The 19632-nt window shown below is 37.0% G+C and overlaps 1 protein-coding gene across 1 annotated transcript in view; it reads right to left on the bottom strand.

The window, feature by feature from the left end:
- Positions 1–19632, bottom strand: part of LOC106463226 (TBC1 domain family member 15-like) — a 120563-nt gene that overhangs the window by 85634 nt on the left and 15297 nt on the right. The window contains exons 4-5 of the mRNA XM_013923221.2: positions 12159–12378; positions 7486–7597 (exon numbers count right to left, since the gene is read on the bottom strand). Of these exons, the coding sequence (XP_013778675.1) occupies positions 7486–7597; positions 12159–12378 (332 nt within the window). The remainder of the gene's footprint in view (positions 1–7485; positions 7598–12158; positions 12379–19632) is intronic.

Genomic DNA, 19632 nt, shown 5'->3' with positions numbered 1-19632 from the left:
CAACACACAAGTATCACTGTTGATTCCAGTTGTAGGATAAGCTAAAGGATGTGCAATGCCATTATATCAAAGCTGCATTTAAAAAGTAAATGTGGGTAGTAAAGACTATATTATATGATACTGTTTTTATTAATTACTACAAGAAACTCTTATTTATAGGAAGTCATTCTATAAATACATCTTATTTGTAAATATACAATTCATTATTCTTTTCTTTTTCCTACTCACTGCCAACACAAATCAAATTAAATAGCAACAGTAACCTTAAATTCTCTTCCAAAATCACAAACTTTCACAACCATATGGTAATCCACATAATCTAAGGTGAAAACAGCCAATAATTGAGAAATTAAACTGGAAGAAAAAGAAAGTAGTAGTTTGTAACTGAAAATAAATATTTTTCACTCCATAATGTTTTCTTTAATTCTCTTGCTGTAATAAAGTATTCATTTCCATAAGATTGTAAAAACAAACACTGCTAAACAACTATTAGCAACAATTCCAAGTACCATAAGATCTACAAAAACACACTGCTAAATCAATACAAACCACTATTAGTTACAGTTCCAAGTACCATAACATCTACAAAAACACACTGCTAAATCGTTACAAACCACTATTAGTAACAATTCCAAGTACCATCACAAATACAAAAACACACTGCTAAATAAATACAAACCACTATTAGTTACAATTCCAAGTACCATCACAAATACAAAAACACACTGCTAAATCAATACAAACCATTATTAGTTACAATTCCAAGTACCATAACATCTACAAAAACACACTGCTAAATCATTACAAACCACTGTTAGTAACAATTCCAAGTACCATCACAAATACAAAAACACACTGCTAAATCATTACAAACCACTACTAGAAACAATTACAAGTGCCATAACATCTATAAAAACACATTGCTAAATCATTACAAACCACTATTAGTAACAATTCCAAGTACAATAACATCTATAAAAACACATCGTCAAATTACTAAAAACCACTGTTAGCAACAAATCTAAGTACCAAGACATATGTAAAAACAAATACCATTGACTAAATTATCATATCTACACTCACATCTCTATTCTATGATTTGTGAAGAGGAAAACAACATCCTGTGGAAACATTAACAGCCTAATTTAGCTAGGTTGTTAAAAAAAAGCTCATCATGAGACTTCACAGTTCATAGGATGAAAATTAAAATTTTTGACACTGAACACATTAGTCTAACAGCTATTTCATAACATTTCAGATATTGCATCCCAAACATTCTGAAAAACTTCAACAACAACAAAAAAGTCCATGCATACTCAGGCATATACAATATACAAAAAAAGGAACTTAACATTATATGATATGAAATTTTAATAATGAAACTTTGTAAAAACAATTATAAAATATACTAGTGAAGCTCTTAATGCTATTGAATCTTATCTATCTAAAGTATAAGGTTTTTAAAACATGTATAAAAAAAGATAAGTGTCAAAACGACAACTATATGCATGACTTTGTACAGATGTTTCATAATTTATTTAGGATGAAAATGTGTACGATCAAATAATAAATTTTAAGATAATCAAGGAAACAATTCATAGATTTGCAACATTTGTTAATATTATCCTAACTCTGTGAAAATTCTATAAGGCTAAAAAACAAAAAAAAGAAATTAATAAAAAAGGAAAGAGTTAAAACCACATTAACAAAATTTTTTGACGAGATCTCACAGAAAACATTTTTTATATTTTGCATAATGTTTCATTTACTTGCCTTCCACAGAAGCAGTAAATTAAAGTATCTCTGAATGTGTAAGCTAAGACATGAAATGTTGAAAAAAGTACCAAAAACAATTCACCAAATATATAAGTGATACTTAAGTATACTATTTGTGGTGTACAGGGGTCAAGAAATTCAAAAGTTCTAGTCTATTTTAAAAGTACAGTATCTGTGGGATACAGGGCCAGCAATTTAACAGGTCCAATCTATTTTTAAAGCACAGTATCTATGGTGTACTGGGGGCCAGGAAATTGAATAGGTCTAGTCTAGTTTTAAAGTTAAGTACAGTATCTGTGGTGTACAGATTCCCAATATTTTCACAGGCTCAATTTATTTTAAAACTACAGTATCTATGATGTACTGAAAGTTTAAAAATGCAATATCTGTGGTATACAGGGGCCAACAATTCAACAGGTTCAGTCTATTTTAAAAGCATAAAATCCATGGTATACAGGGAACTAGGGAATTCAGTAGGTCTATTCTAGTTTAAAAGTATAGTATTGATGGTGTACAGGGAACAGGAATTAAATATACTGTTTATGGAACTTTTGTTAACATTTTTGTGTGCAACTGATATACTATTAGGAACCCTGTAATCAACAGGAATTAAATATACTGTTTATGGAACTTTTGTTTACATTTTTTGTGTACAACTGATATGTTATTAGGAACCCTGTAATCAACAAAAGCATGGATTCACAAGCAATTTGGTACATGAATAGTCTAGAAAAAATTGTTTGAAAAGCCAATGGGGTCAATATAGACCTATTGTTAATTCTAGGGTTAAAATTATATACAGTACCCATAATGTATTAATTGCTAGACAAAACTACAGGTTCAGTCTGTTTCAAAAATGAACTACAATGCTTATGATGTATGTTGACTGTGCAGCTTGTTAGGGAATAGTTGAATCTAACTGTCATATATAACTGTACTAATGTGATTCTTATTCTAGACCAGTAACTGTTTTAGTTTTCACAGAATAATTTCACCTAATAATTTTTCATACAACATAATTATCCAATAAACTTTCCATCTCACTATAAACCACTACTTTCAGAAACAAGAGTATGTATCCTGCTCATGATGATCCATCTACATCAGGTTCCATGTGATCATTTTTTAACTGTTTTTACTGAATTTTTTAATGCAAGTTAAAGGTTGTTATGCCAATATATGTAATAGATAATAAATTTGGTTTGGTTTGAATGTCACACAAAGCTACATGAAGGCTATCTACACTAGCCATCCCTAATTTTGTAGTGATAGACTAGAGGGAAGACAAACAGTCATTACCACCCACTGTCAACTCTTGTACTACTCTTTTACCAATGAATAGTTGGACTAACCATCACATTATAAAGGCTGAAAGGGTGAACATGTTCGGTGATGGGAATTTTAATCCATGACCCTCAGATTAAGAGTTGAGCATCTTAACCACCAGGCCATGCTAGGCCTCGATAAATAATAAGATGATTTTTTGTGTTTTGTTACAACAACGTGTGTTTACCAGTGTTTTTGAAGCTATGATAATGACCTAGCTGTTATTGTTAACGGATAAAACAGAATAAAAAAGGATTTTACTGATGCTTAACTTGCCCTCCCTTCAATTTAATTTAGTTTTAAAGAATAGCACATTTCATTAGTTAAGATAAATATACTGGTTAAGCTATTTGGAAGGTGATGTATAGTTTACACAAGTTGCTTTTTTAGTTTTCCTTTTCATCACTAAGGCTTGTTTTGTTGAATTTTGTGCAAAGCTACATGGGAGCCATTTGCACTAGCTATCTCAAATTTTAAAGTTCTAAACTAGAAGGGTGGCATATAGTAAACATTAGCTACTCTTGTTACACCAAATTGTGGATTTGACTGTCACTCTCATAATGCACCCATGGCTTCAAAGTTCAGGACATGATGTTTTTTGGCAGTAATGGGACACTAACCACAGAACTAAAGCCTGGCATGTTAAACACTGGCCACTAAGAATTTGATTAATTCTTTAATACTCTTCACTCTCTCACTATGGACTTAGATGAGGACATCTTGACCTCAAATTGACCTTTAGATTCCATACAATAACTTTTAATATGTTTTGTGTATTTTTACAAAAGTTTGCAAGCTTTCAGTAAGCATTAAAACTTTTTTATAGACAAAAAATCAAATCTATTCTGTTGGGAGAATCTGGTTGGGTCAGACAATTGATCTGCTACTGCATTCATCACCTGTGGAATATGGCAAGCTAATAGGGTGACATAATAGGAGTGATCCCAATAAAGGAGATCCAAGGTTTGAAAACAAGGAGTCCTGAACCAAGTGCCTTCTGATGGGAAAAGCAAGACATCACTGTGGAATTGTCAGAGTGAAGCCTAAAGATGTTCCCCTTAATAAGCCCAGAGCATAAGGCATTGCTGTTTGAAGAGTAAGAAGGACTAAAACATTGTGTAGGTAAGCTTTGTTGTCCATGCTTAGACCATAGAATTAATAAAGATATGATCTGTGGACGAGGTGGTAGCAGAGGAACCCATTGTCCTGATTTAACCACCCCTCGAGATCGAAGAAAGATCCTGAATAAGGAAACTGGAGAATCCAGTGAATCGATGTTTATGATCCCTTGGTTGCATAAAGCACATTGAAAAGATCTCTTGTGTGTTCATCCCAAAGGTATGAGGGATTTGAGTGATGACACATTCCCAAAAAAGAAAGAATGATCGTGTTGTGGGAGAAGGAGATGGGAGTAAGAGTCAGGCTTCCTGTTCCATAGCTGGATGGAAGTTGGCTAAACCAGAGTAAGATATGTGATGAAAAACAAATACCCAGACTGAGTACATATTGAGTTGGAGCAAGAATAGATGTCTTAGCTCTGAGAATGAAGCCTGCATTGGTTGTTCTGAAAGTAGAATGTGGGTGTGACATTCGGACACTTGATGAGATGGTGCCAGCAGCAACCAATCATCCATTGAATTGTGTGTGCACATGGCTAGGGAATGAGGGTGCCAAAGCTAGCTGGAAGGTAAGAATCTAGAACTGCAGTACCTGACCCTTGTGCACAAAAAATACCAAAAGTGGTGGGATCCACATGCACAATCCTAGTAAAAAATGCCAACTCAGATTTAGGAATGAGTCACTTGTAAACCTTGAAGAATCTAGGCATTGATATAGACAAGAAAAATCCAATATTGGACACCCATCTCCTATCTCTGAGACCCAACAACTGATGGGAATAAATCCCCAGAAGAACTAGCACAACACTCTCACTCTAATATTTATGATTTTTAACTCTCTCTACCCCTAGGCCAACCAAACTCTAATAGCCATAGATCTAAATTCTAAAATCTGAGGATCTGCGGAAGACAGAAACCCTACAGGTTTGGTGGATAATGGTGTTGAAGCTGTGAACTGCATGACTAATTCCAATTCAAGGACCTGTTGTGCCCATGGATCTGAGGGTAAAGTTACCTCACATTCAAAAATGTTCAGAGCCAAGCCCCCACAGACCCCAAAGGCATACAATAATAAACACCAACATTGCCAGCAGCATTCCAACCGAGCAGTTGAACCCGTGGATATGGACAGAATCTATTCTGGGTACCCATATACCAAGGATCTGATGTCAAGACCCTCGAAAAGGGGTGGAACTATGACCCTCTGTAGGTGCCAATAAAAGTTGACAACAACAGGGATGAATGTAGATGCTGACAACTGAACCAAGGAACATGCTAACAATGGTTCTAGTTCATCAGTAATAAAGTTGGAGATCCTGAGAATTTTCCAACAAGGTTTAGTGTTAGGAAAACAACACGTTAGATGTTAGACTTGTAAGCTCGTAGACATATCCCTGTCCCATCAGAGGACATTGATCTATTCAGGTGAACTACTAACTCCACCTTAGAACCCCTAATTTCAAGGAGTAGATGTAGTATTTGAGTCGAAATATATGTCCACCTAGTGTGGTAGGCTAAATCAGGTAGTTCTGACAACCTGTTCTGCCTCATAACTGAGCAGGAAACCTCCCTGCATTAAAGAATGCTTTGTTGAGAAAAAGTAATAACATTATGTGAATGAGGTGATTTTATACATTACTAGGATAGAGGGCGCACTGATGTAGGTGGAGAGAGACAAATATCACCAAAGGCAGTTAATTGGGTATAAAAGACTGGAGCAAGCAAGAAAAAATCAGACCAATGCTTAGATGGGCAAAGGATAAAAATCTGGCACATGAGTAATAGCTATAAGTTGGAGAGGAGGTATGTATGTTTTGTAATTAAGAACTTAAAACTTATAGAATATTAAACTTTGATTTATTAATTATGTTTTTATGCCTAGTTTATTCATATACCATGATAATAAAGTAATTTAATTACATTTTGAATGTAACTCTAAAAAGATGTAATATGCACACTTTGACCTGCCAATAGCAAGAGGGTTAAACATGCGACTACTATCTACTAAAAGTTATAATGTTTCTTTCACCAATTTCTAAGCAATTACATGCTATACTGTTAAAAAACTTAGAGCTGGATACAGGTTTTTTTTTTGTTGTGTTGATAAAGAAAATATCTTACCCATTTCAAATTTAAAGTCAAAGAAATAATTCTAGACAGAACATCAGAAAGTACAATCTTTATATAAACCAAATAACACAAATTATTCAGAATCATCATCAGTAATAGTATTTTTTTACTGAAAATCTAAGCATCACAGTCTTAATAAAAAGGACTGTAACAATATGGACAAAAACAATACAAAGTAAATGTTTCACAATGATGCTTAAAGGTACTGCAGGTAAACTCACATCAAAAGAAAATACAAATATTCAAGAAGGCTATGGTGTTTTGTGAATGAATTTTTGCATTTAACTGAAAAAGTAGAACATTAAAGTGTATACAAGTTATCATGATTTGTAGACCATCTTTATTATACTATTGTTTTTTATTAATATTTGAGATCACAAACTGATTAAGTAGTATTTTCAATTAGACAAGTACCCTACAGAAAGTCTCATAAGGCATTATAATATTGGATGTTTATTTTCATTGTTTTGATTTGCCATAGCCTTATGTTGAGTTCACTTGGTATATTCATTCTAATAGCAGAAATTCTCAAATTTCTTAACTTGTAAACATCATACACAAAACTGCAAACTATTTTTTAATTAAGCATTTATATAGATAATATTCATAAAACATACAATCTGTTGCACCCTTTCATAAAATTTTTATTTTCAACATGGGTTATTAAAAACCTAATGATATATGGAATAAATATGCAATAATTTTTCAGCACACTGTTAAAAAACAGTTAACTCAGAATTAATACTTATGCTGACATGATGAAGTCTATTTTGTAACAACATAAAGGCTTGAAAAAGTAGTTTTACGATTTTTTTATAAAAACTTAATAGTAATGGCATTCCATGAGCTAGGATTTGTATCAGAGATTCAAAATTCCCAATATTGAAATTTTAATAAGACATTTTTCTGAACTACAGAAATCCATCTCAAAAACCTTGGATGAATTTGTTCTAAGTTTTAAAATAATACTCTCTGGACAATACTTAGTGGAAACCTATGGAATTTAAAATTAGTAAAAATCTAAAAGGTTCATAATCCTCCAAACTTTTCTCCTTTCACAAGCCATGAGCCCTTCTTGAAATTTGGTGGATTAACCCCTACTATGACTAATCTTCAACCACTGACTACTACTCACCTTAACAAGGTCACTGGATTGTTCTCTGAAGAGTTGAAGTTCACTGAAACTCTTCTCTAGAGCCTCTTTCTGAGGTTCGTGTACAAGATATAAATGTGCATCCTTAGCTGACCTGAAAATATGATGTTGAAGTTTAGATGAATCTATTAAATATTCTCCTCTGTCTTAAAATGTATTTTATTTCAGCTTAATTACTATCCAGCAAAGACATGAAGGCTGAAGACACTTTTTCATTAATGCATGACCACCAAACACATTTTATATTAAACAACTATAAGTATCATGTATTGGTAAACATACTGAAAATGTTGATTAGCAGTTTCCACCACACTATTTTGTCACCTGATATTACAAAACTAACAATAAAATGAGCTACAAAAGCATACGTGACTCAGACATAAAATCTATAGGCAGGTTAACTCTCTCACTACAGACTTGGCTGAGTATGTGACCCCAAATTGACCTTTATAGTTTCCATACTATAACTTTTAATATGTTTTGTGTATCTTCATGAAATTTTGTGGGCTTTCAGTAAGCATTAAGTCATTTGTAGACAAAAAACCAGAATTTTATTAAAGTATTTTTACATAATTTTTCCATATATAAATGGAGTCAAAGTGTTGACAGCTCTGAGTGCAAAATGATTTTCATTATAAGATTAAAAAATATCAAATTTTATTTGCATTATCTCTAAAACCCCCTAAATAAATTTAAAATGTTTTTTTTCAGTGAAACATTATATTTTATCTGTTATTTTCTCTACCCAAACTAAAACAAATTCAAAATAAAAGCTAATTCACCCTTTTTTATTTCTAGAATGAGTTCAAGTTGTAATATGAAACTACATGTGTTTATCCTAAATAGCTTTAAACTCATAAGAGTATACATCTGTTTATATTTAAATTTTGTTTTATCACCCTTTGAACCATGTCTAATTAATGTTCCCACCACACAAATTGTATATCAGTTGACAAACGTGTAGCTCATATTACCCCATTGAGTACCTCATGAAAATGTATATTATTATTATTCTTTATTTTACCTAATTTAACCTAACAAATTTCTAACTTTTACATTGTAGTTACTTTTATAATAATAAATAAGGAATACACATGAAAAACAAGAAATATAGTACTTACCTGGGTCTTACATTTTCATTTCTGTTGACTGTCGATGAAATTTAACATTACTTTTTTATACTAATGATACTACCGCACTAAATAATTTTTTATTTAATTAAATAATGCACCAAAGAAAACAATAATAACAGGCAAAAAGCAGACAATGTCCCATAACTACCACAATTTTTCTGGCTTTCCAACTATGCGATAAGAGCTGTTAAAAATTCAGCTAAGCTCATCAATGTGTTTCCCATGGGAATAATATTTGAATTGAAAGCGAAATAGACAATTCTCTGTGCAGACAACAATATAATATAATACATCATTTGATAAATGAAAACTTTGGCTTTCTATTGGTTATAAATAATATAGTAATAAACATCAAAGAGAACTATTGGCAATTTCTGAAAGAGAGGATTTGGCAGGTGGGCATGACAAGAGAGGTCTGATTTTCTAGTTTATGGCTATATAACCAAATAAGATTGAAGCCCATAAAAATTATGCTTTGCTTGAGCAATGACAACATTATGCATTAAATGACATTTACATTTCATACTTCTTGGAGGGGTGGTATATAAATTAGAGAAAAGGGGATACCTATAAAGCAAATGTCACAATTTCCATACTGGAGAAAATTGATGATTTTTTTTTATATTCCCTTATAAAATTAAGAACTTAAAACTTATATTAAAATTTAGGTTATTAGCCACATTTTGATGCCAAGTTTATTCATTTACCATGATAATAAAGTACTTCAATTAAATTTTGAATGTAACTCACTCAAATCTCGTGACATGTACAGAAAAAGATGCCTGTAGCAAAAGAGTTAAACAGTCCACATACGTGATAGAGTGGTATTCTTAATGTATTGAAAAAATACGATTTAATTTTAGAATATATATGACATGTAAAATATCTGGGCAGATTATTCTGTCTATGTACATATGACAAAATAAAAACAACCATACAGCAATTTTACATACATAAAACCTCGCCCTTTTCCATCAAACATAGGAAAAAGGTTATACAGTTTCAAGTGGACAGTCTTAGTCATTTTGTCCAAGCACAGCTGGGTCACATTTCAGTACCGTAACATTAACAAATGTTTTATGAGAATAAATTTCCATGCAGCTCACATTCATAATGTTCATTAAAAAAAAAAAAGCAAAAAGATCTTGAAAGCTAGCTTATCACAAATACATTGGCCAACACTGATTTACATGATGGATGACAAAATTGTTATCAGAGAGGATCAAATGTCTTAACTCTGCTGTTATTGCAGCCCTTGGGACAACTAAAGCCACATTATTCAAATGCAGTACTGTCTACTTCATCAATAATGCTGTTGGTATCAGCAGGTCCATCTTCATTGTCTTCTATCTCAAGAGCTAGCATTGCAGTTGTTATATCAAGCAATCTATTTGACACCATTTTATCTGTTTTATTTAGAAACCTTCCCCATTTGCGTAGTGTTCCACTATTACATACACCACTGTTTTTGTTAGTGACAAACACGTTAGTTTACTGAAACATGGTCCAGTTTGTTCTCGTATCAATAGAGTTTTCCATTGAAAAATAACTATTGTAATCTAGTAGATTAGAAAGTTTTATAAATATGAAATGTTAACATTTTCCTTACCTGAAAATGTATTTCCAATAGATACCTCTGTACACAGTTTAGCTATCTTCCATGCACGTCTGCCAGAGCGATCCTCATGCCATTAGCTTTGAGGCAACTCCCACTTACTTTCATGTGAATTGCACTGATGCATGATGATGTCATCATGCCAAAAAAGCCTTCTACCAATAGGAGAGTGACACACCTCCATGTACAATAACTTCCCCTACACATTTGCACTTGTGGTAACTTCATTCTTCAATGAAGTGCACCGAAAGTGGGAATGGGTGGGAATGTGTGCAGAAGTATCTATGAAAAAGACATTTTCAAATTCTGAGATGATAACTCCACACACAGTAAAGCTAAAGCCCCACACTGAATTGGTGGAGGGGCTGTTGCAAATTGTACCCAGAAAGTGTTCAAAAGGAGCCTATGGAGTGTGACACCTGATGGCAGGGGCTCCATAAGGACACCCCGTGGGAGACTGCATCTTGTCTCTACCATGGTATACTTTTTGCCCAAACAATTGAGGGGGAAGAGGCAAATGAGCCCTATGTGTCACAGGGAGGGGCAGAATGAGAATATGACTGACTGAGTACTTGCACACAAGTGGTTGAATAACCAATATGTGTAGTGTGATTGGGGTACATTCAGACCATACCCTGTGTGTTCACCTCAACTCTACTGATAAATTCTATGGGACAGACTCCAGACTGCAGTGATATAGTATGATTTCACATAGTGTGTGTGCTCGTCTGAACTCTACTGTCAGTCTCAACAGGATGTACTCCAGCTGTGGGAGGAGGGCATCCTTGTTATGCAAAATGGATACATATAGTGTGTGCTCACTTCAAATCTACTGAACAGACACTGGCTGCAAGAAGAGGGCACAGTATTATAGTGTGTGCTCACCTCACTCAGGACTAAGCATCAGTCACCATAACCTGAGAATTCACAATAAAAATTAAAGCTTTTGAAACCATTTCATTTCATTAATGATGCAAAGCTCAATAAATAGAACTCAGATGAGAAATTTAAACACATCTGTTCAATACAATGCCAAGGAGAAGAATGAAGTTACCATGAGTGAAAGTGCACAGGGTGAGTTTTTGCACATGGAGATGTGTCACCCTCCTATTAGCAGAGGGTTTTTGTTGCATGATGACATCATCATGCACTAGCATAATTAATGGCTAGTGGCATGCAAATCTGCCTGGCAGATATCTGAGGAAGATATCTAAACTGTGTGCTGAGGAGAGTTATTGGACAGTAATTGGAAATTTTAATTTACAAGTTTGCAACTGAGTCACGCATAATATGTGGTAGTATATCGGGCTTATGATGGATTAGCCTATCATTGATAAACAAACTACTGAGCTTCCAAAAATTTCAATGATAATAGATATTTAACAATTTGAAAGAAAAAATAACAACAGGTAGCATTTGTGTGTATTTCAATGATTGAGTTGAGTTTCTAAACACATGCACACATTCCATATAAGCAAAACCCAGAATCACACTTGCTCTAGGCCAGCATGCATGGAATTAACAGTAGCCTGAACACAAAATTTGGTAGTTCTAGGCATTGGGTTAATGGATTTTTACACCCAATGTATAAACATAATTAAGCCACACAGAAAATATTTTTAATTTAGTTAGCACATTTTTTTTCAAATAAACATTTAAAAGTTGACATTAGATAATAAAAAACGAATTTTTACGAATTTATGTAGCAAGAATCATCATGTAGTGCCACTTAAACGATTTACATTAAAAATATCTTCATTTAGCCAAAAATTGCTTTAATGAAATTTTATTACACTTAACAGTCTAATAAAATTATCAGTGACTATATATAAATTTGTATAAAAACCAAACAACATAATTATATAGTGTATACAATGTTCTTGGCTAGTAAGTAGTTGAACACACACCTTCTAAACTGTATGTACTTTTCTAAAGCATTTATGAGGCACATATGGTTATTTTTTGGAAAATACAGAGTTGGAGGGGTTGAGCCATCTTTCAAGAAAAATGTCACTTCAGAACCCTTTCCTTTTTTCTTCTGTACACACTTATAAGACTTGAGATCAGCCACATCAAAGTTGATTGTTTGAGGCTTCTTTGTTGTTTCCAGCTTCAGCTCAATAGATTCTGAAAAAAAAAGAAAGAAAAAGATATCAATTCTTTAAAATTTCATGCTAAATAGCACATATAATAGTACCTGTGAAAACTAACATGATTGTTGCACATTAAATATTTTCAAATCTTTAAACAACTTTTTATTTTCTCTATTTCTAGCAAGGTTGTTACAGATACATTCCTTAAAGGTGGTCAGATATGAGCATAGTTGTACCTTAAAGTTAGCATTTTCCTTACCTAAAAATGTATTTTTGACAAATACCTCTTCACATAGTTTAGCTATCTTCCTCAATCCACCTACTAAAGACATTTGCATGACACTAGCCTTGAGGCAACTCCCACCTAATTTCACATGAACTGTGCTACTGCATGATGACATCATCATGCAACAAAAGCCCTCCACCAATGGGAGGGTGACACACCTCCATGCACATTAAGTCCCCCTTAAGTTCTTGCATTCTTGAATTTCATTCTTTGACAAGGCAAGTAAGAATATGTGCACTGGAAGTGAGGAGGATGAGTGGGTGGGAATGTGTGAACAGGTGAGTATGTATTGGAAAAAGTAAACTTTCGAGATGATAATTCCATACCACACACAGATTAACTAGAATCCCATGTTGATATGGTGGAGGGACTAGTGCAAAATTGACTTATATAAGCACCCTTCAGAAAGCATCTGAAGGATACCCATGAGGTGTGACAACCAATGGCAGGGGCTCCATAGGAGCACATCCGTGGGAGGCCATATCTTCTCTCCTCCAAGGTATACCCTTTGCCAATATAGAAAAAGGTAAAGAAGTCAAATTTGTGTTGCAGGAATGGGTGGAATTAAAACATAACTATCTGAGTACTTGCACACAAGTTGTCGGACAGCCAATATACGTAGTGTGGTTGGAGCATGTTGAAATCATACCTTGTGTGCTCACGTTAACTATACCATCAGAATCTATGGGACTAACACCAGCCATGGGAGGAGGGCACATGTGATAAATATCCGTGCTTACTTCAACTCTACCACCAGACTCCAGCTGCAGGAGGAGTGGCCATTGTTAGGTAATACAGGTACTTGTGTACGTCTCAACTCTACTATCAGACTTTAACAGGATTAACACCAGCTGCAGGAACAGGGTATGTTAGAAAACATCACAAACTTGTATAGAGTGCTCGTCTCAACTCTATTGTCAGATTCTATGGGACTTTTGCTAGGTGCGGGAAAAGAGCACATTAGTCAGGTATTATGGATTGAGACAGAGTGTGGTCACCTTGACTCTACTGAACAGATATAGGCTGCAGCAAGACGACATGTGAAAAAGATGCATATATATATATATATATATATCGATACTGTATAGTGAGTGCTCACCTCAACTCAACCAAACTCAATATTGGTCCATACATATCACATGCTAACCTCAACACTACTGAACAGACTCTGACTGCAGAAGGAGGGCATAGTCATTTAGTGTGTGCTCACCTAAACTCTACTGGACAGACTGGCTACAAGAGGAGGGCATAGTTGTTCAGTGTATGCTCACTTCAATTCTACTGGACATATTCAGGCTATAGGAGAAGGGCACAGGTGGCTTGAATGATGTATTTGATTTATATGAGGGATGACCCACACTCCATTAACAGTATCAACACCACCTCAATTCTCACCATATTGGTACTCCTTTTTCTAGAGTCTCCCATGCTCCATTCGACAGGGGGAGGGATTTGTGAAGGGGACACTCGTTTTTTTATTTACGCATGCCACAAGCCTTCTGTTCCCCCCTGTTGGAAATGAATGATTCCAACATGTCTCTCATGAAAATCATCATTTGTCACTTCTCCACCAACAGAAGCATGACATACTCATGTGATGCATGTGACTCCCTCCATACACCTTTACCAAACAATCTCTTTTAGGTTTGGCATAAGACATAAGCACCGAAGAAAAGAAGGGAGGAAGGGTGGGAAGTGTGAGAAGAGGGAAGTCCCTATCGGAAATACATTTTCAGTATAGGAAAATTATAACTTCTGATGTGGTACTTCCCTCTTCTCACAAGATTAGCTAGAATCCCACATTGATTAGGTGTTAGGACCGTGCGAGGGAATGACAGAAGTACTCCCCAAAAGCATCTGAAGGATACCCCTGGAAATGGGAGAGTCAGATCCGAAGATCTGATGAGGGGAGCCCCACCCTTTCTGAACAAGGTATATTCTTCACCCATCCATGAAATGTGTAGTAGATATGGGCAGAAAAAGAGAGTAGCACATCCAAGTGGGAGAGAACTGTGGCAGGATCCCAACCATGTAACTATATATGTAACTCAATCCCACAAAGTATAAAAGTGGGTAAAACAATGGATGTGCTCCTAGGTGTAGAGTGGTTAGGGCATGACAGACCGTACTTAGTAAGTCAATTACATCCAAAACCCATGCTGCTAGGAACCAACATCCATGCAGGAGTAGGATAAGGATTATACTGTCTTCACCGGAATCTAGAACCACTCTGACCCCTGAGCCTGACGTGTGTTCACTTTGGTCTATCAATCCGGGGACTCAACATTTGGTATCAAAAGGATGTCTATATAATATAAATCAACTCTCCCAACAGCGAAAGTGACCAGTACCCTCCGAAATGCAATAACATCCTCAGAATAAGATACAATCAGTGATAGCAAAAAGGACAGAACTGGAACAATCCCCCTTACCTCCACTGTGACCCACAACACAGAAGGAGTATGATCGAGGGAGAAATATAGACAACCATAAACATGTGTGAGGACTTGTGTTGATTGGTTCTACTCTAAATCCAAAACCCAGCTACAGGATACTGACATCCACACGGGGGTAGGATGAGGGCTCCCAATCGAAGGGGTGAACTGCAATTTGAACTCTCACTCCTTTGTGAGTATATATTGCATATTGGAGGATAGCACATCATCTACACCTGCAGAACACCACCAGCCTACTCTGCACTGTATGGTTATAGCATCTTTGTGTGGAACCCATTCAGGAGGGTGCCTCTGCAGTTGACCACCCTAGCAGTTTGGAACTGGAAAGTGGTAAGGACTTCCACACTCCACTAGAAGAAATGGGGGTGAGAACATAGTGGAGAGTTCAAAGGAACGTCATCACCCGAGACAGTGCAATGTGTGACCACGAATCCATATTTTGAAAAGCAGACCATACCGATTTATTCAACACAAGGAATGGCAGGGATGAGCAGTTATTCCCTTCTGCTTTACCCGTGCAATCCATGGGTAGTACGATCTGGAACGGGCAAGTTTATGAAGCAATTACATCGTGAGGTTATTCACCTACAAGCGATTTTGTGGAACACCTTATCTCAACAGTGAACATTGCGAAGCTATGGAAGATAAAGCACAAGTCAACATAGTTGTACAGTTCAGATCTGAAGAATACCTGGTCAGGCACCACTCGCTACAGAGCAGGATCCATATAATGAGTAAATGAAGCAAGGGCCTCTAAAAGGAAAGATATTAATATAAACTTACCCAGTTAAAGTCACAATGAAGTCTGAACAACAACCACACAAAAACCCTACAAAGAAAAAACCAAAATATGGTATAAGTAATGGGAGATGAATGTATTAGGTGTAGTCCACATGCCCGACTGTAAGATTTCTTCCAATGGCTACTGAAGACAAGATGCGAGGGAGAAGGTGAGGTGTCAAATCTGGTGAGAAGACACTAGGAACAAATTCCGAGAGAAAGAAGACAAGGAGGAATAAGCCAGTCGAACCCAATTAGTGAGGGTAGAAGAGAAAACATCCCGAACAGAGGATGAATGCCAAGGGATAGAGAGTTGGGAATATGTGCCACAGAAGGAAGCCATACAGGCAATATAACAACAAATAATACGGACCAGACATAGAAGTCTATCCAGATCAGGATGAGGGTAGAGATGAGAAATAGAAGGAAGGGAAATAGGCAAAAAGGAGGAGTTACCCTCCCTAGCCACCAAGGTCTTTGGGAGGAAGGAATGATCCAGATAAAGAATAGATAGGGTGGTAAAGTATACGTGAAACATCAATGGCAAACAAATCAGACCTTCGACATCCACAGGCTAAGAGGAGAAGGCAGTACATTTTAAAGGAAAGGTAAAACATTGAACATGAGGAAAGTGGTTCAAACGGAGGTAAAGTGAGGGAATGGAGGACCACATTAATATCCCAGTCTGGAAGAGTAGGGCATCTGGAGTGGGGGAGATGAAGCCAGAAGGAATGCATTAACATAGTAAGGTCAGTGGAAGCAAAAACTCGACAGTATTAGGAAATATGAATTGTATGGGATAAAGCAGCCCGGTAAACCAAGGACAAGGAAACTGAAGATCTCCGGTCGAAAAGCCATGTGAAAAACTCCACCACTCAAGCTACAATAGGCTGGTCAGCATGGAATCCCCAAGTCACAGACCAACTGCGGAACACTTTCCATTTATGCTGATACACCTCCATTGAAGAATGACATACGGAAAGCTACTCAATGGAAGTAACCTGATCTTTTCACCATGAAACAGATAAATGCCAGGCGTGAAGATGAAGGACGTGAATGGCTGGATGTAGAACTTGTGACCGAGCTTGACGAATAAGGGAGGGAGACAAAGGAAGAGGTACTGGAGGGAAAAGTTACAGTTATTGTAATTGTGGAATCCATGGTTGAGCTGGCCAACAAGGAGCAATCAGAAAGACAACACAGAGTGGTATGGATGAGAGAGATCACCCAATGAAGTAATTTGATAGGAGGATAAACTTAAAGGAATTTGTGGAACCAATCCTGGCTGAAGGCATCGACAGCCAGAGCATGAGGATGAGTTACTGGGGACTAAAAGAGGGGTAATTTGTGATCAAGGTATGTGGCAAAACTCTACCGATTGCAAAGCCACCAGAAAATGAGGGAATCTAAAGACCACTCTGTCAGATATTTTTGGTCAGGTTGGGAAAGACAATCTGCTGTGAGATTGAAAGTACTCCGAACGTGACATGCAATGAGATAAATGTGGTGCATGTGGGCCCAATATAGGAGATACAACATTCAAAAATAGAGAGATCTCTACTGGGTGCCCCTTGGTGATTGATATGTGCTACCACAGTGGAATTGTTGGAATGAATTATCACCAGACAATGTCTGGCAAGAGGATGGAAGTGATTCAAAGCCTGACAGACAACAAGAAGCTCAAAAACATTGATATGCAAAGACATTTTATCTACAGACCAATGACTTGAAGCCTCCTGTTGATTGATTCATAAACCCTAGCCCTATAGGGATGCATATGTGAAAAGATGTAAATCCAAGCAAGGAGGAGGTAGCAGGATGCCCACCAATGTATGGGCCTTGTCCAACCACCAATGCAAGTCATCCATCAGGGAAAGAGGAAGGGTAATGGGAGCTGACAAGGGATCCCAAGCAAGGTTCCACGGATCATAAAGAGCCCATTGAAGGGATCACATATGCGCATGACAGAGGGGGACCAGTGACATAATTGAAGACCACATCCCCAAAAGTGATAGAACCTTGCGAGCAGAAAGTGAGGGAGCTGAAAGGGTGTGGTGAACTAACAGTTCCATGAAACGAAGTCGAGGAGGAGAAGGTTGGGTCCGACTAAGATGAGTGTCGAAAAAAAACACCCAAGTGGATGAGATTTTGGGTAGGTAGGAGGAAGGACTTCTCCAATGTGATTAACTAGCCCGCCTGAGCAGCCACTAGGAGGAGCTGGTGAGTATGGCTGGCCGATTCCAGTGGGGAATGAGCCAGAAGAAGCCTGTCGACCATATAATGGTGGAACTTCAACCCCAGAGCATGAAGATGACAAGAAAAAAGCTTTGATCACCCGACAGAAAACATGAAGAGCAGAAGCAAGCCTGAAGGGTAGGGCACGAAATTGATAAACCACCCCATGATGGACGAACTGAAGATCCGTACGAGACCGTGGTGATAGAGGGATGTGGAGATAAGCATTGGCAATGTCCATTTTGGTTATCCATAAGTCCAGAGAATACGCCCACTGTATGGTGAGAAATGACTCCACAGTAAAACAGGGCAGTGGAATGAAACAAGTGAGGTGGGACTAATCGATGACAGGCCTCCAGTCCCTGGTTTTCTTGGGAACAATAAAGAGTATGGAATAAAAACCTGGTAAAGGAATTAGAACAGGTTCGATGGCCTGCTGAGATAGAAGTTCCTGAACCGCCTCCGGCAGATGCTCGCTGGTCATGGAATCCTGATGCAGAGGGAAGGAAAGGGGTATAGGAGACATCGGAGGTGAGAAAACAACGGGATCACGAATCCTTCCAATAAAACTTGAAGAACCCAATGATACTTGAGGAGAGGATCCCAGTGATGAAGAAAATCAGCAAGTCAAGCTCCCACCAGGTAGTCACCAATACTGTTGGCGATGTGACGTGTGTCGTCAAAGAAAACAATGAGACGAGGCATCCCGAGAAGAAGGGACAGGTAAGAGTTGGGAAGGGGTGGGATGGGAAACAGTAACAGGTGCCAAATTGGGCTCCGATTGAAACAAACGAGCAACAAGGTTGGAAAGGGTAGACCGTTGTTGTACTTATGCAACTTGTGATTCCAAATACTCAGAGATTGTGCCAAAGATGTATCACCATAGAAATGGAGCCATACGAAAATCCTGAAGATAACATTATGGTAAACAGATGCGAGTTAAGGTCGCATCACGATCTAGAAGGTCCCAACAACAGAGAAACATGTATGTAAAGCCAGAGTCAAAGATGACAAATGAGCCAATGTGGAGGAAAGAAGGGAAAGGATGTCCCCAGAAAAACCCTCAGGATTTTGATGGAGAGCCTCAAAGAGGAGATGGATGGGAGAGAGGTAATGTAAAAGAGTTGTGAGGGTAAGACGAAGGTAGGAAAATTGGGCATGGGTCAGACTTACAGGAGATTTGGAAACCACACCCCAAAGAGGTAAAATTGAACCTAACAATTGCTTTTCCAGAAAAGGGCAGTCTACACTATGTTATGCAATAGCAAACTGATCTGAAGCCCATGGGGGGTGAGGCATGATAATCCCGTTACTTAATTGTGAGGCAAATTGGTCTGCATGTATCCGAATATTCCAGAAGGTGGGAAAACCAAATAGGGATGGGAAGATTGGTGATGCAGTAAGTAAGAACATGATTCATAGGAATAGGGGCAAGGGATAAAACATCACATACCAGAGAAATTAAATCCAAAAAGACTGTATTAGGCCTAACTGACTTCTCAGGCAGGGCATGGGAAGGCACAGCAGAATC

This window comes from Limulus polyphemus, unplaced genomic scaffold (assembly GCF_000517525.1).
Source record: "Limulus polyphemus unplaced genomic scaffold, Limulus_polyphemus-2.1.2 Scaffold1352, whole genome shotgun sequence".
Taxonomy (NCBI): Eukaryota; Metazoa; Arthropoda; class Merostomata; order Xiphosura; family Limulidae; genus Limulus; species Limulus polyphemus.
Note: the sequence above shows the minus strand (reverse complement) of the source record. Positions and strands in the feature narration are given on the sequence as shown.